Source organism: Acanthopagrus latus, chromosome 17 (assembly GCF_904848185.1).
Source record: "Acanthopagrus latus isolate v.2019 chromosome 17, fAcaLat1.1, whole genome shotgun sequence".
Taxonomy (NCBI): domain Eukaryota; kingdom Metazoa; phylum Chordata; class Actinopteri; order Spariformes; family Sparidae; genus Acanthopagrus; species Acanthopagrus latus.
In genome coordinates, this window is record NC_051055.1 from 16,603,615 (window position 1) to 16,627,190 (window position 23,576).

Below are 23,576 nucleotides of genomic sequence, written 5' to 3' on the forward strand. Positions count from 1 at the left end.
TATGTTTTGGATTATCATTGTCTTATCGTTATGCGTTGGCTACATTACCAATTAAAAATCAAAATAAGTCATTTTAGCCAATGCTGCGTCCTGCTGGAACAGCAACCGAGCACCGAGAATGCGTCTTGTAGCGCATGCGCACTGCCCATGTCCGGATTTGTCACGTGTCAAAACAAACGTTTAAGTGTTCCGGCTGAACTGTGGTCTACTGTGTTTACAGGGTATTGACTCAATAAAACACTAACCTACAATCAGATTTATGCCTCGGTTGTTGTAGTCTAGTTAAGTTAAAACACGTTCATTCGAACCAACCTTCTCTGTTGTCCTTAGCGGTATCGTTGGTAACATCGCGGATGTTTACAGCAGTGTCACTCGTCCTCGGGATAAATGGCGTCCTGTGTAACAGAGCTGATGACGTCCTGTTCCAACATCATGTTGTCTGTGACAGCACTGCGCTGTTCCTACAGGCTTTTTAAGGTTGGTGTCATTCAGTGTGGTGCCAATAAACGAACTTTTAAGGACTAAAACTGTAACAAAACATCATAGATTAATGCCAGACCTTCTCTGTTTTTGATTTTTTTTTTTTGTTAAACAATAAAGAAAATCAATTGACAATGTAAATAATTCTGAACATTATACTTAACAGCCCTACAACTTTTGTTTTTCTCCACATTTGCTTCCTGATAAAAGTTTTTAATCTACTTGTTATTTTGCAGCTAAATTGTTATTTACATAATAAATGTATATGTTCCGAACACTGAGATCTTGATTACTTTAGTTAGAAAATTAGGCAACCACTAAATCCAAGTTTAAGAAATGTCCAACTTTGTTACATGTCACGGTTTGTCTCTGCAGGATCACAGGGCTCCTTCAGTCGGCCTCTTCCTGCTCGGACTCTCTGCAGCACTTTGCATCTTCCCCTCCTCCAGCTCCTACTTCGCCTCTATCCAGAGAGAAGCAGAGTGGGCTGGCGAGGTTCTGGCCCCAGCGCTGGTCTCCTTCGACTTCCTGTGGCTCAGCGAGGACCGACACACTGCACATATCCTCCTGTGTGGCTCCTGTCTGCTGCTTGGACTGTGTGACTGGATCTCAGCAGATGCTCTCACACTGATGACACGCTGCCTCGGCCTGTCTTCGCTGTCCTGCTGCCTGACCGTGTGTCTGTTTGCCAGTAATGCTTTAGGGGCCGTTGGCGGCGTGGCCCTCAGCCTCCCGTTGCTTCTGGCTCCGAGCATCGAGACAGACACTTTTGCGACACACATTTCTACGGCTGTAACTGACTGTCCCACCAAGTGGCTTTTAAAAGGATCCATGTCTCTCGGCTGTTGGGCCTCCACGCAGGCCCTCGGCAAGTTTCTTTTGGATGTGACTGATCAAGGTCCTATAGGCATTTAGTACAAGAGCAACATTGGACCTATCCGAAAATAAATGTGCCTTACATTTCAGGACATTTTAAAGGAATATTTGACTTAACTTTCTTGCCTTTATAACAAATTTTGTGGGAAATTTGCCTTGCTGAGGCAACACCCATAGTGCATTAGAACATACAGGACAAGCTTTGACACAGGAAACTCATAATGAAATCATTAAGAACATGCAAGATAAATACAAACATGCAAAGTACCATCTAAAGGTACAATATGTAAGAATTGGCCACCTGTTGAATTCACATTCCACACAAAAAGGGGGCAATATATCACCAGCTTGTAACTGCTAACTATATTCTTTGTGTGTAATCACAGTACAGTTATGACTGTACCTGCCTTAGCTCAGTTAGCTGTGCAGCTAGTCAGAGTACAGGAGGTTTGGACCGCCAGCAGGCTCAGAGCTTGCTAGTAATAAGTAATACTTATTAATTGTTAATTACATGTTATAAACTAAGATTCTTACATATTGTACCTTTAACTCGTATATTAATCTAAGTTTCCAGTAGTTCTGAAGTGATGAGTTGATTCATCATTTTAGTTTATCAACAGAAGTAAAAAGGCATCAATTCTGATAATGGATCAGTTGGGCAGTTATTGTGCAAAGATGCCTGGTAGCTGGTTTCAGCTTCTCAGACCTTTGCATTGCTTTTCATCTTTTTATGTCATGAATACAAAACGAGCAGTTTAAAGACAGCACCTTGGGCTCTGGGTAAACATGAGCAGTCTGAACTGTTTACTCAACTCTTAGAGATGTAATAAATCATTGATTCATCTAAAAAGTAACTGAAGGATTAATGAGAAATAAAAATGTGTTGGGGGCTATATGCACTTGAATAGAACGTGTTTATATACATACGGATGTTCAAGGGCAGAATACAAGAGATGACTGTCTGAAAACATTCAGGATTATGTGAAAACAATGAAATTGCAATAACTTTGTTTTAAAAGTGAAAGACCAATTTAATTAATCTGCACTGTGATAGAAAACTGAACCGGAGGTGGAGTTTCCAAGTATTTCAGAAATAATTCTGAACTCTGATACAGAAATGTCTTTGTATTACCACTTCCTGTCCTGCATCGGCTGTTTTACTCGAATTTGCTGTAGCTGCTGAACCAAGAACGCGGCTGAACTTCATATGAACTTAATTTAAATAAGAGCACTTGATTAAACAAAACACAGACACCATTGAGGAAACTCATTTGCATAATTTACAACTGATGGCTCCTGGTTGACATTTACTAAGCAGTTCAATTTGCCTGTGGTGTAGCCACCATGTGTGCATTTGACTTTACTCTGTGATCATCTCCCAGGCCGTTGACATCCTCCTCACATCTCTCTGCTTAGAGTTTTAGTGTTGTATATTCCAAAAACAGCCGGCTGCCTCAGAGTCTGGGTCCTGTTTGTTCTGCAGCCTCAGCAGTATCACTGTTTAGATATCTGCAGTGGTCTTAGCTCTTGGCCCTGCCCTTACCTCATCTTGCCCATTTGATACTTATCGTTACACTTTTTTTTTTATTACTTCCTTGATTTTTAGCAGCTCTAATGGTTACATCAAATGACCTCATCTGTTTAACTCACTGTTGCTTGCTGGAGGTTAATCCACGGTGGTGTCCTTGTGAGATATTGATATTCTTTAAAGAGATTTGTGGTGGACACTGCAGATTCTCTCTCAGGAGTTTGTGAGCAGCTGCCTCAGCAGTTTTGCTGCAGTGTACTTGCAAGCATATGTCAGGCAATGCCTTTGTCAGGCACAGGTGACCAGGATTTATTTCAAGGTATTTAATAGTTCTGTGCACATTTGTGAGTTTGCGGTGCCACAAGGTCTAATGAAAACTGTGTGTCATGTCTTTCTCTGACTTTGTGGAAACCTTTTTAGAAATGCAGTATTTTTCCTTTTTGTTCGTTATTATATTCAGTTGCTTTTTGCTAACAGAAGGTGTTAATATTCACTAAAGGAAGTCAACATTACTTAAATAAATGATGTAATGTTACATTTCGAAGATTTCTTTGTCCATGGTCGCCTGTCTAGCAGCTGTACCACTTATTACTGTTGTGTTACAAACGCCTCAGTATTTGCGAGTGCACCCGGAACCTGGTACGTCTCACCCCCCTCTGCCTCTGGCCACTCTTATCAGCACCTTTCTTTCCCCCCTCAACTCAGTCCCCATCCTGTGTCTGCCGCTCCACCACTGCAGCGGCTCAGCAAGCCGCACTGAGCATGCTCGCCGCAGCTGCAGCCTGTGGATGGAGCAAAGTGGCGAGGAGGAGGAGGAGGAGGAGGAGAAGGAGAAAGGGGGTGGAGAGTGGACAGCGGAGAGGGAGTCACACAGGAGCCGCACACAGCACGGAGAGGCTGTTGCAGCTCGCAGAACAGGGGCTGCATGAGAAGGTTTGTCATTGACAGCACAGATGGAGTGTGAAGGGGGGATACTGAGGGCTGGAAGGTTGGATTTTGATCACCAAAGAGGAGAAGATATGAGATAAGGTAAAGAAGATGAGGCGTAGTGCTTGATGGGATGAGGTGATGGTTAAGAGAGGGAACAAATGTTGAAGCTCTGGAGAAGTGGCATCATAAACATAATTGTGTGTAATAATTCGAGTAGGGTAAGAAATACAATTGTTTTTGCTTTTCTGCACAATGATAAACATGTGTGTGACTGCCGAGATCCTCTCTCTTTTACAGGGACTGCGACGGTGTGGAGATGTACGCCTTCTACTCCCTTTTAGTCTACATCTTCTACACTGTCTTCAAGAAGGAGGAGGAGGAGGATGCCTTGGAGGGGGCGTGTGGAGCTTCCTCAGCGGTATGTCTAGCCACATCATATCCAGCCTCGGGGGGGAATCTGTTGGGAATTGTATTTGTTTTTTGCGAGGAACATGTATGCGTCACCGACATAAGACCTACCTATGCAAAAAGACTATCGTCTATAATCCTAAAATAAATAGAATTTGGTGTTGTCATATGTGATGTGGCGTGCTCTGATGTAAAATATGTGTAAATATTTTGTGTGCGTTTTACCGTCTGACCCTCGTTTTCTTTGCTGTGCTCAGGAGCCAGGACCTGTTTCCATGGAAACAGGGAGCAGGAGGAGAGATGGCCACACCTCCAAAATGGGGAAAAAAGCTTGTGCTCGGCTTAGTGAGTCAAGTGAGTCCTCAGATGGCTTTTCACAACAATTGCAGTCCAACAGAAAGGCGGTCGCATAATGCAGAAGGATGTAACAACACTTGATGATGTGGATGGTTTAGACCGGCGCATACATTCCTTTACTCTCTATTGTTTGTGTGATTTGTTGTCATCCAGGCAGCAGCAGTGACAGTGATGAAACGCCTCTGAGTGATGAGGATGAGAGGGATAGCCCCGACATCCCAGCATGCACTCCTCTGGCTGCGTTTTTGTCCTTCAAGCAGGAGTCTGAAAAGAGGAGGGCCTCACAAGTTCAGCTGGAAACGACAGGAAAGGTGACAGAACTGTGTCATCACCTTGACCGAGCTGCTCACCTGATGCAGGATGCAAGTGAATTAGAAGTTCCTCAAATAGGAGCTCCACTAAACCGTGTGTCCGTGCGTGTGTGTGTGTGTGTTTCTGTGCTGCCCAGTTGTCAGAGTCTCCCCTGGTGGCGGTGATGTCCCACTTGCTGACTTTTCTGGAGCAGTACTCCCACTTCCAGCAGCTGCAGCAGCAGGCCGACCAGTACCGGGTCCAGCTGAAGAGGCACCGCGTCCAGCATCGCCGCCAGATGAAGGCTCTGCGGGCCTCCTATCGTCAGCGTCTCAGGGACAAGAACAGCATCATCAGCAGCCTGGAGGAGGCCATCAGCCAGCAGCAGACGCCCAGTCCACTGAGCGAGGGTGAGGGAGAACAAGAGGGCCGCAGCGGGGGGAGGAGAGAGGAATGAAAGATTGGGGGAGGGTGAAATTAAGGTGCAAGAGGGGGTGGTGGATGTGAGGATGATGAAAACAGAGAGAAGTGGAGGTCATGGGGCTTTTTCAATAACCACACAGGGGTAGATGGTGTGAAAAGGTGAATAAGGGTGGATTGAAATCAATACGAGACACCAGATTGGATGAGATCATCTGATGGATGGAGGAAGGTGAATTAGGAGGACTATAAATACAGAAAGCTGTCGTACAGGCTTTTCATAATAGGTGTATATCCACTGGGTAATGTAATATGGATGAGAACGTTTTATGCTTCGTTTACAGTTGTGGAAATCCAATAATTTTTCCATACTGGAAGGAAAGTTTATTCAAAAGGAAGGATTCTTCTACTAATTTCATAGAAGTCATCAATTCTTAAAACAGTCTCTTGCGTAGTTCACTTCAGTGTTTTTCCACTGACACTGTGGACACCCTTTTACAGATGAATACAGTCATCAGAACGGAGCAGAATGATTAGATTTACGTGCTTTAAGTCAAGTCGGCCAGACCGACACTGTACAGCTGCGACTGACCTCAGAGCTTTAGATGTCGGTGTGTCTGCGGTCTTTCAGATCTGACCAGATGCTTGTTTGACCTCTTAGCAGACGGGTGGATGCGCCAGCTGTACTGTCTTACATCACTTCCCTGTGCATATGTACAGCTTGTTAACAAGTACAAGACTCCATGAAGCTGTAGACGGATCAGATTCCTGTCCTCAGGCTGACTGACGCAGCCTCACAGAAATCTGTCGCTATGTATGATAAGCTGTATGATAACCGGACTGGTTTTTATATGGATCTCAGCGTGTAGGTGTGTTTAAGGAGAGGACCTCACGCACACTTACTCTCATTAGTCACAGGACCGAGATACATGATTACATGGCAAGTGTGTTTAGTTCTCGGATAGCGACTCTCTGGCTCTCTGTCATGAATAAAACATGTCTGAGAGTGCTGTTTTATTCCCTGCAAATGCACTTACAAGGTTTGGCACATGCAAGGTGCCACGTGCACTTGTGTTGGACTAAAAATAGGCAGGAGTCGGCGTCCCCGTGTTTGAATGCTGTTCCGTTGTTTGTCTTCTGTAGTGCGACATACAAGACTAAGTGTTGCAGAATGTCCACCAGAATTGTGCGTTTTGGCTGTGTTGTGTTTTTTTAGTCCCTGTTTGATTTGAATAATATTTCTGGTTCTCCCCCCCAGCAATCATTCATCAAGAAGAATTTGATATATTTTTTTCAGTTGTAGGATTTTTTGTTTTTTGTTTTTTGTTTTTTTTTTGCATCGTCTCAGGCTGCCGCTTTTAAAATGTGATCTCAGTGCCTCTTGAGACCAGACCAGCTCCCAGGCTTTTCACGTTTCTTCCAAGCACGTTTTTCCATCAACACCCCTGATGCACAGCTGTAGCCTCCCCATTTTCATTTTTCTTCCCTGGCACCACCATCCTTCCCTGCACCATTGTGACACCGCGAACCTGACATGGCGTGTTGATAAAATTAGCATAGGGCCCTGCAAAGAAAATCAGAGGTGGCGGAGCATGATGAATCATTGAGGAGGAGGAAGAGAGCGATTAAAATGCTGTGGGGCGCGGCGCTCAGGTTCGTGATCAACAGTAAAGGAGTTTTAAGCAGGTTGTTGCATCGGATATAAAAATGTGAATCTTGGCTCTGCACGTGAGAAGCCGCAGTAATCCTTTAAAGGTCTGTGTGGTCGCCCTGGAGAGTTGAGAGTGGAAAGCCACTATAACCTCCCTGCAATGCATTACTACATGGTGTGTAAAAAGAGCTTTACGTGCAAGCTTTAATGTTCATTAATATTACACACACCGCTTGTAAGCATTCAAGCGTAAAGTGGAAATTTGTCAGAGCTGAAAAGATGACATATAGAGACAGGTCAGACAAAGTCCAAAGGATAGTGGCTGGTGTGATTTTCTGTGTGGGTCCAAAGATGACAGAACATGATGAAGTTTTTCTTATTCATGTCTCCCAGGTGAGTCCAGCAGTGACGCAGGGACACAAGCTGGGGTCCACATGCTGGTGGAGTCTCTGTACGGCCTGCAGGGGGAGAGGAGTAAACTGAGAGGAGAGCTCCGTCTGCTGCACTCACAGCTGGAGCAGAAGGAAAAAGACAGACACTCTCGCATACAGGCCTTTCAACAGCAGGTACGACACTGGATTTTAAAGGTCACATATCACACATCATTTTCAGGTTCCTAATTCCATTCTGAGTTACTGCTAGAACAGGTTTACATGCTTTAGTGCTAAAGAAACAATGCTTTGTTTTAGATCCTGTCTCTTTAAGCCCCCCCATACCCAGTCTCCTCTGATTGGTCAGCTCACACACACCTGAGCCAGCACCAGTTACAACAACAGACCAGCTGTGCTAAATCAGTTCATACCAAACTAGCTGCTAGGCATAAATGTTTGACATGGTGATGTAGTGTGATGTCACAAAATCGCAGATTTAAAGGCGGGACTATGACGGGGCGTTTCAGGAGCATTGTTTTCTGTGGGAGAATGGAGCTACTGTAGACATGGACCATTTTAACTTTCAAGATCTTTCACACAAGAATATATATATATATATATATATATATATATATATATATATATATATATATATATATATATATATATATATATATATATATTCTGTTAAAATGGGAATTATTTATTGACCCATAATGACTCGTAACCTTTTAGAATTTATATTGTGCTTTTATTATTTTATGTCCAGATGTATTTGGAAAGAAAAGGTGTCACTCTTTCTATATAATGTGTCATGAATTATAGACATTTAACTACAGCACATGCATACCTTCATAAATGTAGGATGGCTGTCTGGTCCTGTGTATACTGTATATGTGAATGTTTTCAATTATTTATGTGACTCTGTGTAATCTACCCTATGCTGCCATTTTGACCAGAGCTCTCTCTCTCATGCAACAGAGATAGTGTATCTCAAGAGACGTCCAGCCTTAAGAAATAGTAGAACTATATTACTTCACATTGTGCTACACATAAAGGAATTGAATAAGGAGTTGACTGTATGTTCATTTTATGAAATCAAATGTGTTTGTAACTTGTCCACAGATTGATGAGCTCAAGAGCGGCATAGAGGAGCGTGAGGAGGAGCTGTCGAGACTGAGAACAGCCACCGTAAGCGCTGAGAACTATTGACTGAATCATTTGTCAAGTCTTGGTCACTTTGCACGTCATCAGCAAAGCTGCCACAGTGTATTCCCACACCCACTGGCTAAAATGCCCATGGTGTGAAAACGCTCAACATGTCTATTAAAAATACATCCATAATGAATAAATAGTCATCTACAAGGATATTATATCAGGAATTCACATGCCGAAGAATTCTGTTTTCGATGCATCTTTGTTGTTGTCATGCTGGACCTCATGTTTCGTTTCCTCAGGGGGCCACGGACTCGGAGAAGCGCGTTCTGTGTCTGTCGGCAGAGAACGAGAGTCTGAAACAGAACCTGAGCCTCACCCAAGGCCTCCTGCAGCAGCTGACAACCATCCCCTCCCAGTCCAGCACCATGCTGATCAAGGTGAGACGCACCAGCACAGCACAGACAGCACTGATGTGCTACCAAAGAAGCCATTAGTAACTTCAAACATAAATGCTCATAATTGACTTTGTCTGATACGCTTCGCTAGGAGAATGAGAACCTCCGCAGCAGAGTGCAGCAGCTGGAGATGTCTCTGCAGCAGCGGGCTGAGCAGCTGTCACACCTGGAGCGACGGAGCGAACAGAGCGAGTGGAGGAGAGGCGAGGAGCTGAGGAAACGAGAGGAGCGAGTGAGGGAGCTGCAGCTGGAGCTGGACAGAGAGAGAGGCAAGGAGCCAGTGGTGAAGGTACGTCTTACCTGCAAGGGACAAATGTACAGAAGCAAAGACATCGCCTCTTGTTTTTAAATGACACCAGTTCACGTGTGTCCTCTCTCAGTATGTCACCCAGACTGTGGAGGTGGAATCACCTGCCACACTAAAGCACCTGACTAAGGCCAGGCAGAGGAATGAGCTGCTGTCTGAAAAGCTGGCCAGTCAGAACGAGCGGTGCAAACAGCTGGAGGAGCAAATCAGGAAGTCCGATGAATACAGCTGTAACCTGCAGCACAAGGTACCAAATGCCACAGATTCAGGCTTAAATAGTTTGGCATGAATTCATTTCTGTCTTGAACATACACACACACACACACACACACACACACACACACACACACACACACACACACACACACAATGAGGTTATACCGAGGTAGATTAAAATAATTTTCACTTGACTGACTGATGTTTTTACAAGGAATTAATTGCGCTCCAGCAGTTTCTTTATCAGGCTGGTTGTTGTGAGGTGAACAAACACATGGGCTTTTAACAATAATGCTCCATAATGACGCCAGCACACAAATTACCAATGTTGGCTGCTTGCCACTAAAGAGGCAAAGAAACAGATCCCAGATGGTCCACCCAATGCCATCGACTCTTATTTCAATAAAATGGAAGCGACAGAGTCGACAAAGTCCAGAGGGGGTGAATAAACCACACTGTGTTCCGTGAACACAGACGATGAAAGGAGAGTAAATCAAGGCAGAAGGAGGAAGTTTCCACTTTTGCTGCTGGAAATTCACAACCTGGATCGATGTCATTGACAGACGAGCTCATTACTGAGCTGAACCTGCACAGATTGGACCGGTCGAGCTGACGGGTTGACAGACTGCTGTGCTGAACCCTTTACAGATTGCAGCATATGAGAGAGAAATCAGTAAACTGAGAGAGGAGCTGCTGAGGGAGATTGGCCACTTGGAGGAGAGGAAGGAGGAAGCTGTGAAGGCTGCCGCCAACTGCTCCGCCGAGCACTTTCAGAGCCTGCAGGACCAATTCTTCGGTGAGTTACACCTCCTCCTCAAGCCTGCACACAAGAAATTTAAAAAAGGAACTTCAGCATTTTGGGAAATAAGCTTAGTCATTGTCTTGCTAAGAGTTAGATGAGAAGGTATAAAATTCTTATTTGTGTACCCCTAGCAGGTGGTTAGCTTAGCTTAGAATATAGACTGGAGATGGGGAAACCGCTAGCTTGGCTCTTTCCAGAGATTAAAAAAAAAAAAAAGAATATGTGTACATTTTCTATCTTGTTTATTTAATCCACAGATGAAGGGTTAAAAAAAAAGCACATTTTACAGTTAACTTGTGCACCACACTATTTTCTTGGTGGGTTGCAGCAACTTCCTCGACTTCCTTTTCATCCCTGTAGGATTGCCAGGCTAACTTAAGTCACAGCGCCTGTCCAAGTGATCGTCTAACATCTTTTGTCCTTATTTTCAGTCATTATGCAAAACTAAGCTAACCAGTTGTATCTTATGTTTAAAGGACAAATACAAGAATGGTATCAATCCTCTCGCATAACTCTTAATACAGGATGCTTTCCCCCAAATGTCAAGCCACGCCGATTAAGTAGATTTATTTTATTTGAGTGTGAGTCAACCGTTTAATTGTTGCCAGGCTTGCAGAAGCGTCTGACAGCACTCCCTCCAACTCTACGCTCCATGAAGACCGACTACACCAGTCTGAGGAGCCAGGTCCGAAACTTCTCCGACTTTTACGGGGCAGCTATCAATGATGCAAAAAAACAGGTACGCAGGGTGACATCAGCGTGGAATTTGTCCTCTGTTTGTGGCAGAACAACTGATCCAACCAAAACTGACATGCCTAATGAGGAGCTGTTGCTGTCTTTCGGCAGATTTCAGCAGCCATCAGTGAGATGTCTGAAGCCAACAAGGACCTCATGGAGAAATACCGAAAGGAGGTCGCACTGCGCCGGAAGTACCACGAGCAGCTGGTGGAGCTTAAAGGTATGCAGAGAAATAAAAGAGTCACTGCATGCAGCTGAGGAAATCTGTGCCATTAACCGGGGCGTCCTGTTTTTAGGCAACATCCGCGTGCTGTGCCGCGTGAAGCCCGTGCTGAAGGAGGACCAGCACGAGGAAGGCCAGTCTGTGGTGGTGACGACCGACTCCAACAACGAGTCCTCGCTCAGTGTGCTGAACAAAGGAAAGGGTCGCATCTTTGAACTGGACAAGGTCTTCCACCCTCAGGCCTCACAGGAGGAGGTACAAAAGTGAACAGCATGTGCAGGAAGTACAGTCAAGACAAGAGCTCTTAACCCTTGGTTTGGTTTCATCAGGTCTTTCAGGAGATTGAGCCTCTGGTGACGTCGTGCATCGACGGCTACCACGTCTGCATATTTGCGTACGGACAGACCGGCTCTGGAAAAACGTACACCATGGAGGTAAACTCTCAGTTCAAAGCGTTTTTGTAGCTGCAGAGTGATGATACATAATACAGGCTGCGGGCTAAGTACCGTTAAATTTTTCAGGGTAGTGTGGAGAACCCAGGCATCAACCAGCGAGCCCTGAAACAACTCTTCAGTGTGATCGAGGAGAGGAAGGACATGTGGTCGTACACCGTCACCGTCAGCTCTGTGGAGATCTACAACGAGGTGCTAAGGTACTTCAAGGCACTGCAGTTGTCCTCATATGGCCTGTTTCACAAGTACTGGACGTTGCTTGTTTCATTGCCAGTGCTATATGTTGCTTCTCAGAGACCTGCTGAGTAAGGACGGAGAGAAACTGGACATAAAGATCAACCCAGACGGAACAGGACAGCTGCACGTCCCCGGCCTCAGGGTCATCGAAGTGAGGAATTTTCAGCACATCAAGAAGGTGAGGGTCTCATAACAGGAATAAAAAAAAATAAAACAAAGCAAAACAGAAAGCAAAACACGAGTTTCAAATGTTTCACAAACAATTAAAGGATAATTTCTCACAAGAATTTAAATTCAGTCATTGTGTATTTACCTCCATTCTGAGGAATGATGGAAGTTTAGTAGTCTGCAAAGCATTTGTGGAGCTTCACAACAAAACACAGTCACGCCTGACAAGCTGTGCGGAGCAATTTTATTTTATTATGTATTTCATTTATGTTTTGTGAAGTTTTAAATCGACAGCAGTTTTTCGAGAAAATGCTGCCATGCAATTTTACTGTGAGGCTCCAGAAATGCTTTTTGGAGACTTCACTCTACTTTCCATCAGCATGATGCTGAGTAGATGGTTACAGATTTAATGTTTGGGTGAACTGCTCCTTTCCGGTCGTACCCCAGTTTGATAGTTTTTTGCCACCTTTAAAACAACACCACCTTATTCTCTATTAAGCTCTATTCTGTAGCATGAAAATTGGATAAGTAATGTCATGTGTGGGTTTCCTCATACCTTCACACAGTAGGCAATGCATGAACAATACAATGTATATATATTATTGATTCTGATACTTCAGTTTTACATCTATAATATTGCAATGGTTTTAGACAAATCATCACTCTGATGGTTCTTGGTCTTGTCCAGATTTTAGCCACAGCCCGAAGGAACAGGATCACCTTCGGCACTCAGATGAACCAGCACAGCTCCCGCTCCCATGCTCTGCTTTGCATCACTGTTCAGGGCACTGACCTCGCCACCGGGAACAAAACCACCGGTCAGTCACACCTGCATTTCTCTGTCTATAAGGAAACTGCCGAAAAAATTCTGCTTCCTCATACCTTCATTTGATTTGGTATTCCTCACTGAGTCTGCCTCTGTTTTATTAAAGCTGAGTGCAGTCTAGTCATGAGGTCTGAATCAAAACATCTCCCGAGGGATGCCACTGTGAATATCTGTGGTCTTAAAGCAGAGGGAAGGTGGAGACAGAGCTTCTGATTAGGATTCAGTCAGAGACTGTCTTCATCGCTTAAACATTAACTCCGGATTAACATTTCTGTCCTCAGGCAAGTTGAACCTGGTCGACCTGGCTGGCTCAGAGAGGGTATGGAAGTCTGGCGCGGAGGGAGAGAGGCTGAAAGAGGCCCAGAATATCAACCGCTCCCTGCTGGCACTGGGGGACGTGATTCAGGCACTGAGAGCTCGGCAGACTCACATCCCTTTCAGGAACTCGCGCCTTACGTACTTATTACAAGACTCCCTGGGAAAAGGCAGCAAGACTGTCATGGTGGTGCAGGTGAGATTACTGCTCCGGATGTACATATTTGAAGTCTTTGTTGACGGTTTCTTATGAGCCTTGTTTTGTTTGCTGCTTTAAGGTGTCCGCCCTGGAGAGTAACGTGGGAGAGACACTGTGCTCGCTGAAGTTTGCCCAGAGGGTGTGCAAGGTGGAACTCGGCCCTGCAGCCAGGAAGATCGAGGCTGGTGGTGGGCAGTGCGACTGACAGCCTCGACCCAGCCACCTCCTGTTCCCAGTGATCACCAGGAAGCCATGAATGCACCAGTCAAGATTATCACCCGCCCTGCCAACCAGTCATACAGTTATCAACGAGATCAACAGCAATCCTGCTCAAGGGCTAAAATCTGCGGAGGCACCCGAACGCCGACTTTTGATCGAGGTTAGGTGTCAAGGATATTTCGGCCTCCTCCGTGCCATTTTCTGCTTCTGACATGAGATAACCATTTATCATTAGATAATCTGCATGCAGGAGTATTTATTCTTCCACTCTTGAGTGCCAAAACAATCCCCTGACTCAGTCTAAGATTGATGCTACAATATCTCAGTTTCCCTTTGAATAAATACCAAAATCCAGGATTTATCTTATCAGCCTCTTGAGGCATTTTTTTTTTGCAGTATCTTGTTCAGACAGGTTTAATAAGCTTCCAGAACCACAGAATCAACACTTCATCTCGCTATAAATGTAGTTTGTGAGCTTCATCTCCAATGTCGTATATTTTTGAAGGCTGTAGTGTGTAGGAGAGTCTGTTTTGTAGCTTAAGAATGGGCTGTAAGCATTTCAATGACACTTAGGTCACGTTAGTGTAGTTTTTCGTGAACTTCAGAAGAGCACTTTCCGTTTCTCTTTAGAGCCTTGATCATTTGCCTTTGAGGGGAAGAAGAAAGCTGTTGAAGGGAGCAGGCGGCCTTGTATTAAGAGTAGTAACTGTGCAATATCCTCTTTATCGAGGAGACAGTTCGGGCCTACGTGGGCAGAAGATGCACTTTATTGTGAAAGGAGTGTTTCAGATCGGAACAGGTATTTAGGTGCTTGCAATAGATATCACTTGTGAATGTCATACCAAAAGCAGTGTATTGTTATCCGTCCATCATTGTTCCTCTATTAATCACCCGTTGAATCAACACTAACTTTTGATTCAAGTGTAGCAAAGATGTTCATGTTGCAGTAACTACAGTAGAGGTCACTTCATGACGATTTGAGTGAATTTTCAGATGATTTTCTGAATAAATATGATGTATTTAAAATGTGTCTTTTCTCTTTTTTGGATGCTCAGCGAAAATTACAGTAAATAACACAATTAGGCCACATCACCACAACGTCATCATTCAAGCGGGAGAGGTTTGTTCCTTGATTGTTCCTGTCTGATTCTCTACTGTACTCCATCAACAAGGGTCTTGAACTGATTGTTAGGGGTGAGAATCACAGTAACTCATGATACCATTTTATCAAGAACATACTATGAACTGACAGCATGATGTAAGGTTCAAATATCATGATAAAGGATTTTGTCCATATCACCTTAGTTTTAAGTAAAATAGAGAAAAACAATCAGGAATTTGAAAAATTCTTATTATTTTACTTGAAAATATAAAAAATTACAACAAACTATTGCTTACATCAACAATGCACCTCAATATATCACATAACGTCAATGTACTGCCACATATTTATGTAATAATACAATGACACAATGCAGGAAGTATGAAGACCTGACAGAACATTATTTTACTCCCAGTAGAGATCAAAGTCTCTCTGAGCACAACACTGATGTGACAGTGCAGTCGCAGTAAACCGGACATCCCTCTTGGAAGTCTCCTTCTTTTAAATCTGTTGCATCTTGGGTTCAGTCCGAGTCTCCGTCCTCCTCTCCTACTGCTCCCACCGCTCCGGCCAATTCATCCTCGCTGCCTTTGAGACGATCCCCTAGACGAACACAAACACACACAGTCAGTCTGACTCATTCATTCACTACATTTTTCAAACAGTAGTTACGTTCAGCAAACAATTAATCAAAGAAGGGAATTTTGTTTTTGGTTACATGCCACTATAAACTCATGAACTTGGTAATCGTGAGTACATGTTAATAAAAAAACATGCACTCTTGATGTGTGCAGATAAGGGGACATAGTAATCACGGTCACACATTAAAACGAGGGACAACCTTTCAGTTTTATCGTGTTGAGCATTCTCCATGAACACTCATGTCTATTTTTAGAATTTGGATCACACATCAGTGGAAGAATCACACCATTGATGTTATCAAAAGGATTCGAGTCTCAGTGGAGTCATGAAACCACAAAGCAATTAGCCTAATAATTCACGCCTAGCTGAGACAGGCCTGTCTCCATGGTGTCAGGAAGACTCAGTGATGAAACGTGAAAACATGAAGTGGGAAATACTAACGGATGAGCTCAGCGATGGCTCTCTGTGTTCTCCTCTCCAGCTTCTCCAGTTTCTTTGCCACGTCACGCTTTAGATCCCTAGAATGAGAATAAGTAGTAGTGAGTAAATAACCTATTTTTGATTATACCAACATTTTTATGCACAGGACAGGTTGGAGGAAGCGCTTACCAGTCTGGTTTTCTTGGGGCAAGGTTGGCCAAATCCTGAGGAAAGAAAACATTACAGTTACATTTGGCAACTACAACTATATTCCTTGAATAAATTAAATCCCTTTTAGACAGAGATTACTCACCACTTCTTCAATTATGGGCTCTGGATTAGCGGCCTCTAACTGGTCTTTTACTTTATCCTCCACTGCAGGCGAAGAATATTATCAGACAACAGAGATACATGATATTAAGAGAATAATGTGCTCCGACCGTCCTGGAGGCAATGTAATCAGTGATTTCTTCTTTTGAATCATTAAATCTTAAAATGTGAACATGAAATGTCTTCTATTTCTAGCACTATCTCATCATCAACACGACTTATCTTACTCTATTTTTTTTTGCTTGTTTTGATTTGTCTCACTATTTCAATATTGTGTGTTTTGAAAAGAGCTGTATAATTCATGTCTATTATTATTATTTTCAAAGCAACAACAGTATGGCATTAACAGCCCTCAAACAGAATGGCACAGTAACATTAAAATCCGTTCATGTTTTTCAAAGCTTATTAATGATTGACAAGTTCTCACCTGATGCAGGTTTGGCTTTGGGCACCTGCCTCTGCTTCAGATCTTCATCCTCTGGCGTGTAATTCCTCAGCTTCAGCTCTCTGAGGACAGAAATACAGATAATCAGAGTCTAAGTTTAGTTTTAGGACTGATGAGGAATACATAATCAGTCAACAATGCTCCTTCACGCTTTCCCTACTCTCTTGGCAGTCCAGGAGGTGGCAGTGTTGGCAAATATATTCCACCAGAGAGTAAAAAGACCATCTGCACACCCTTCACAGCTGCACATCTAATGTCTAGAGGGGCTCGGGTATAATGTCCCTCTTTATTCCTATGAACACGTCTGATTAACATGTTCCACCTGCTCCTGGGGAGCAGCAAACAGCTGAGGAATGCACTCCTTGATGTTAAATTACGCAGTCTTTCATCACATCTCCACACAGACTAAATTCTTGGCAAGCTGTAGCTGACATATCTGCAGATCATACACAAAGTCCAGGGGCAGCGGTAATCTATTGTCTGACCAGGCACGGACCAAGAGAGTTATCAGCTGTTGTGAGCTTAACATGGATTTGTGAGGAGGCTCGAGAGGGTCCACCCCTGATACATTCATCACACCCCTACTGCCAACAGACAGACTGATGCCTTGTATGGGTATGGGCTGGAATGCTGGTCATGTTCTGCCTTGACTGAAGGCCACTCCTAGTTCACACATCTCTTTCTCTCGGCTTCCTGACTCTCCCGAGGAGGGATATGTTGTAAAGCTGCAAGGATAAGTCCATCGAGAAAATGAATTGCAACTATTTTGATGACTTAACGCGTTAGTCACCATTTAATGTCTAACATTTGCTTCTTAAATGTAATAATTTCCTGCTTTTCTTTGTCGACAAGAAGAGCACTTTGGGCTCTGAGAAATTGTGGTATTTTTATAGGCTAAAAGATTCTTCAATTAATTGTAAAAATAAAAACAAGGCAGATCAACCTAAAATGAAAATAATCATTAGTTGCGGGGCTAATATTCTAATCAATCCGTCTCATCCTAAAATAGAGTTCACATGCCACTCATCTCACCTCTGATTTCCCATCTAATTTCTGATACCCTGTTTGATTTGACTATGTTTACTTCAGTCACATAATATTATATATCAAAAATGTTTTTAAACAACCCTAAATCCTCTGTTATATAAATATGACTTGAATTGAAACGCCGACTATGAGAAAATGAATGAAATACACACAGGATTACAAAGTCCAGATGCCCTGACAGCAAATCACACCAAGTTTCTAAGTATAGTTTGGAGAAGTTTGAAGGCTCCAGTCCAAGGCTGACTAAAGGCCATCATTTATCTACCTTCAGTAAATTCAAACTGTGATCATATAAAATTAACATTTAAAAAAGGCTAGTGTGTAATGTGTCTTTGAATCACCACATTGAAAAGGTTTCTTCCTCTAGGAAGCAATTATCAACCATTGCTTCATTTCTATTGGGCAGCATTGAGCAATGTATTGAGTTCAAGTGGAAATTTTGGTGTAAGCGTGGCACTTGTGCAACAACACAGGGAATCAACCACCACTGCTGAAAATGTATCTGACTTGACTCAGGTAGAATAGCCTTATCCTTCACATAGTCAGGGTTGATAACTTCCTGCCACGCTCTCTGGTGTATCATCTAAAGTTCCCCAGAAGAAAAAGAAACAGGTGACCTTATGAAAACATTGCAGTTACTTAAATAAAATGACAGAATTCTCTGGGTTTGTTCATTGTTGGAAATGTTTGGGAAGCTAAACATAACAGAAAGGTTCTACTCTTTTTTTAGACATTTAAACAAGACAAGTTACATAATATATAAAAAAAAAATAAAAATTAAAGTTCAAAGAAAAGTCAAGACACTTCTGACCTGATGAGGGTGCTAAATAAAAGGTCAGGAGGTCTCAAACGTCAATAAGGATATTCCTCATACCAATAATATCAAAACTGAAATTTCACGCCTCCATAGCCAGTAAGTGTCAACATATTTATGTTACAGGTCAAAGACTAGGGCAGAAACATCCCTCTTAAGTCCCACAACTAGCAGGACATCAAACTGTAAAATGTAAATGTTCTCCCTTTAAAGTTCGACATCATTGCTTTTCTTCTGAACTATCTCTTAGTTGGATGTGTCCAAACCTTTGGAGTGTGTTTACACATTTCCACTTCAAGCACACTGTGGCATCAAAGACAGCCAGTGATAAATTCAGAGCACTGACCGGAGTGTGGCCCTCTCGAAATGTTTAGAGTGAACTGTGGCGGCAGAGGAGGAGGAGGAAGAGGAGGAGGAGGAGCCGAGCGTTCAAATGTTTACAAACTGATATCAAGCTACCTTCTCCATTCAACAGAGCAAAAATAACCAGACAACGATGAGCCACAGAGACCGTTAAAGCCAACATGTCATTAGTCACTATCTTTGAATTTATAGGAGTCTTATTTGCCATTTCCAGTTATGTTAAAATTGCTTACCTGTCTGTCTATCCAAAAACAGTAGCACTAATAACAGCTAAAGAGGTAACATGAAAAGCTACATGCCTTTTGTAGAATAGGCTTGGAGGAATGTATGAAAACACAAAGGGACCCAAAAAACTTCCAGCCAAACATTTTAAACTTGAGGATCAACAATAACAAAAGGGCAAACGTGTTGATTGTTGTGTTCTGTCATGCCTTTGTTTGGCAATTCGATCTCCCATGAAATTTTAATACCAATTCCAAGATACATTACACTCACACCCTGCTACAGATGTGTGTCTTGACTGAGCAAAACACAGATTAAAGACAGACCAGAGTACATCCAACCCTGGTCTTTTTGTCTTCACTGACAAATGTCTAAACTAGGCCTTTAAACTCTGCAGCTATTTTCATTCTCATGAGAGAGATCTGTCCTGTCGGACTGGAGGAAACACAGCGACACTCCCTCAGAGCACTCATTAAATATAAACAATGGAAAAAAGGTCCTGTAGGACAGGAAAGATGGCTGCTCCTTCCTACCGACTAACACACAAAGTTGAGCAACCTGCAGGATATTTGAACAGTTAATAGCACAAGGCTGTGATCCAGCTCAGTGTAAACACTGTATCTCATGACCTACACTGAGACAAGCATGGTGTTATAAGAAGATGGTGCTCAGATAAGGGCAGATAAATGCTCTCATGATGTACTTGCATATCTGTTTCAGTTCCGTTTTTGCAGCTTAAAAAGACTGAGCTAAAGGGGAGAGCAACAGTGAGCTACAGTTGAATAAATCATGCTGTCCTTTTATTAAGAATAAGAAAAAAAACTAAACAAATAACAGCTGTTTTTTTGAGGTTTGATGAACCAACCTGTGCCTCTCCTCAGTGGTCTCCTCAAGTGAAGCTTTTTTGCTCTCTGGCTCCCCCTCCTCCTCCTCTCGGCCCTGGTAAAATATGATCACATCATAATTAAAATAACATTGATTTACCATATATTATTCTCAACATATTGTCCAGAATTAGCATTGATAATTATTGTAAGAATCAGTGAATAACTGAATAAAAACTGACAATGACACGAGAGAAATGCAAAAAGATGACCTCTGCATTAGCCAGAGATCTGGCACAGTAGGAAGACACATAGGAAAATGCGGGCTAATGTGTTTTCTGCCTTAGTTCATTGTTTGGGACTCATAGCAAATCTACATTTCACTTAAATTATTACTGAGGGCATTTAGGAGATGCAGAACAATGAAAACTGGACATAATTAATTAGGAAAATCAGATTACTAAATTGCTCCAGGACTAGCTGCAACAAGAAATACCAGAACAACATCAGCCTCCACTGAAGTGGTTTATTTTAAACAATGGAGAGAACAAATTATGACATAGGCTTGTTGAAATTCAGACAAAAATAACATAAACCCCCAGTGAAGATTGGGAACAAAAGACCACTGAACTCCTCCCATCTTGCATTTTCCTGAAGAGGTTTCCTCTCCACCTGTTAGAACAATTCGGTGCATTGACTCATTCTTGAAGTGCAGTACAAAAAGAAAACAACCCCCGGCCTCAGGAATGTCAACAATCGTTTATCAAACATGTGTGAGCCAAGCCAGTATGCCTCTGTCCAACACCAGCTTAGTGAAACACACTGTGATCTAAAAGCCAGAACAGTGGCTTACACACTGAACAGGGTTTCCTGGTGAAAAAGCAATTAATATCCAGAACTGAAAGACTGTCAAAATGGAATAACAGTGTCATGTTTCCATAGATAAACACGGACAGCCTCCCTACTGAAGTACAAATGAAACTCTGCTGCAACAACCTGCTCTCAATCCAGTATGTGGGTCAAGACCAAAGGTGTGTGTTGATCTGGAACTTTAATGGTAAAATTATCATGGGTTAATATTTGCTCGGCATACAATCCCATTTTGATAATTACTGATATGATATGAGTTCTCAAACACGTTTTACTAAGCACTTGAATTTAACGGTACAGTGCGTGGTAGTGGCCACAGAGATCTGCTGCTAATTTGTTGTGTTGCTACTTTAAAACATGTTTTAACAGATTCTGATCTGCATGTTTCATGCAACAGAAGACATGAATTAAATCCTCTTTTACAGCTACAAAAGTTTCAGTTTATCTTCTGTCTTTTGACGCGTGGGCAGGTTATGACTGTGTGGTGCAGGAGAGTCCTTCTCTACTGTAAGTTTCTTTGAGTTACATTTACATTTAGGGCATTTAGCAGACGCTTTTGTCCAAAGCAATTTACAGTAATTCATATGTACATTTATACACTGATGGTGGTGGCTGCCATGCAAGGTGCCGACCAGCATATCAGGAGCATCAGGTTTAGTATCTTGCCCAAGGAAACTTCGACATGCAAAGCAGGGGGAATTGAACCAGCGATCTTCTGATAACAAGGAGCTGGCACACAGCTGATTTTAAATATATCCTATAACTAGAGCAGCAATTATATTTCTTTGGGATTACTGAGTAATCTGCCAGTTATTTTCTATTTTCTAATCTAACCAATTGTTTAGTTGATAAAATGTCGGACAATTTTGAAAAAAAGGTCATTGGAATTTCCCAGAGCCCAGAGTGACATCTACAAATTGCCTTTTTTGCCCCAAATGCCAAAGACTTAATTTTCTGTCATAAATAGCAAAGAAAACAGCAAATCCTCACATTCAAGAGGTTAAACCAGCAAATGTTTGACTTGTTTGCCTGTAAACTGAGACACCATTAATGCATTACAAAAATAGTTGGCAATTCATTTTATTTTATTTAGCAAACCATTGCCGCTCCAACTGTAACTACTCTATGACCTTTCACAATCTGAAATCAAGATTTACTGCTACATCACTTCTTCTCCCATTAATAACGGGTGTCAACCACAATAATTCATTTCTTAACACAAATGCATAAAATTAGATTTAGTTCACTCACACTGTGGTACTGACATCAAACATATCAACTATGAATGAAAGATATCTTACCAATAACCTGGTTAGTTATTATGGTGTTCATCTTAAAAAATATTGGAGATGATTAAGAAGTTGACATACACCCCACCATAGCTTGGTTTGTGCAGAAGACAGATAAAACCAGGCCTGTTTAGTACTTATTGCAAAACATTTGTGAGGGAAGTTACCAAATTCTTCCAGTACAGCCAGATTATTTGAAATAGCCCTGATATCCTTAGACTTTGGCCGGTTATTTTTTACATATTCCCCCATCTGGCCCTATTTATCTGCTCCTTATAAGACTTAAAGACTGATTGTCATTCAGTACTGATCAGGCAAAAAATAATTCCCATCACTTGGAGGCAGCAGACATCCTTCCACAAAGATAGAGCCAGGGCTCTCATTCCTGCATCCACCATCTATCCTGTTCCTCTGCTTGTCAACATGCAAGAGGCCCTACCTGTTGAATGCCGTGATGACTATCAGCTAAATGTCGTAAATGCAAATAAATACACCTACTGCTTTTCAAGAAACATGTCCAGTGAATATGAAATACCCATGGGGAGCATTAGAAGCAGAGATACACGTTTCGACATGTGAATTCTGTTTGATCATAGTATGTCACAAGGGACCTAGAAGCTAATTGATTGAGGTAATGTACTATTACGGACCACTTTAAGTGAGGCTGAATCGTATTTGGCCAGAGGTGTAGTGGCAGCAAAAAACAGCATTATACCACCAGCATTTTATAAACACTGTGCAACGTGGAACCAGAGCATGCATAAAACTGGGCTGTTGTTGTAAACTAGCCACGAACTCTCATTCACTCTTATTCACTAACAAATATTTGGCTACAATATTAACTGACATATGACTATAGAATACTTTACTTAGTTATTGTCTCTTAGAGTCCAAGCTAGCTTCGGAAATTAGCTGCACAGGCAAAACAGCAGGCTAAACTATAACCACAAAAGCATTTAACAAATAAATACTTGACTTAACTGGAAATCTTAATTATACGTCAAACCTGCATGTTCTCACAGCATCACTAAAAAGGCGAACCAAGTGCATATGAATGATTTGCTGACTACCTGAGTATGCTAACGTTAGCTACAAGCTAAGTTAGCTAACGTGACCTCACCAACAAAATGAAGCGTGTTTTAAACAAGCTGTGTCGCATTTATCAGACACCAGACATCACCAGACAAGATACTTACATGAAGCTGTTTGTCTCTTAGTGCCTTTAGCCTCTCTTTTCTCTTCAGGGCCTGCTCCTGTAGTGACCCGACATTTTTCTCCATGTTTATATCTACACGCCGCTCAATTCTATCTGACATCCATTGGCGGGCCTGACTGAGGAGGTAAAATCGACCGTCGAGCACATCGATTGCGGTGGCCTGTTGCTTCCTCTTATGATGTTTTTGTGTTTTCTTGACACATTTCTTCTGAATTGTGAACTATATTGACTGGCATCGAAATATTCTTAATCAAAAGTCAAATTCCTATTTCATATAATAAGATTTGGAAGCACAAGCAAAAGAGTTTATCTTAAGGTACAATGGATGTTTTGGCACATGGGGTGATACTTCCATTGATTCAACT

The 23,576-nt window shown here is 42.4% G+C and overlaps 2 protein-coding genes across 4 annotated transcripts; one reads left to right on the top strand and one right to left on the bottom strand.

The window, feature by feature from the left end:
* Positions 1-151: 151 nt before the first annotated feature.
* On the top strand, positions 152-14,648 carry si:ch211-257p13.3 (kinesin-like protein KIFC3). 3 transcript variants are annotated; one of them, XM_037073239.1, is made up of 22 exons: positions 152-221; positions 331-477; positions 856-3,817; positions 4,112-4,232; positions 4,480-4,576; positions 4,733-4,890; positions 5,028-5,280; positions 7,335-7,507; positions 8,438-8,503; positions 8,770-8,907; positions 9,017-9,214; positions 9,306-9,479; positions 10,097-10,244; positions 10,859-10,989; positions 11,097-11,208; positions 11,285-11,466; positions 11,541-11,645; positions 11,733-11,863; positions 11,958-12,078; positions 12,757-12,886; positions 13,176-13,405; positions 13,488-14,648. In XM_037073239.1, the coding sequence occupies exons 3-22, from the start codon at positions 3,810-3,812 to the stop codon at positions 13,611-13,613; spliced, it is 2,802 nt and encodes a 933-aa protein (XP_036929134.1). In that variant the 5' UTR covers positions 152-221; positions 331-477; positions 856-3,809; the 3' UTR covers positions 13,614-14,648. The 3 variants fall into 3 exon arrangements, with proteins under 3 accessions (XP_036929134.1, XP_036929135.1, XP_036929133.1); XM_037073240.1 differs by having other exon boundaries at positions 173-477; positions 856-3,913; XM_037073238.1 differs by having other exon boundaries at positions 173-477.
* A 312-nt stretch (positions 14,649-14,960) lies between these two features.
* Positions 14,961-23,350, bottom strand: ccdc12 (coiled-coil domain containing 12). Its single transcript, XM_037073250.1, has 7 exons — positions 23,192-23,350; positions 19,878-19,951; positions 16,549-16,628; positions 16,105-16,166; positions 15,981-16,015; positions 15,813-15,889; positions 14,961-15,332 (listed from the first exon to the last, which is right to left on the bottom strand). Exons 1-7 carry the CDS (start codon positions 23,309-23,311, stop codon positions 15,253-15,255), a joined length of 528 nt encoding a protein of 175 aa, XP_036929145.1. The 5' UTR covers positions 23,312-23,350; the 3' UTR covers positions 14,961-15,252.
* Positions 23,351-23,576: the final 226 nt, after the last annotated feature.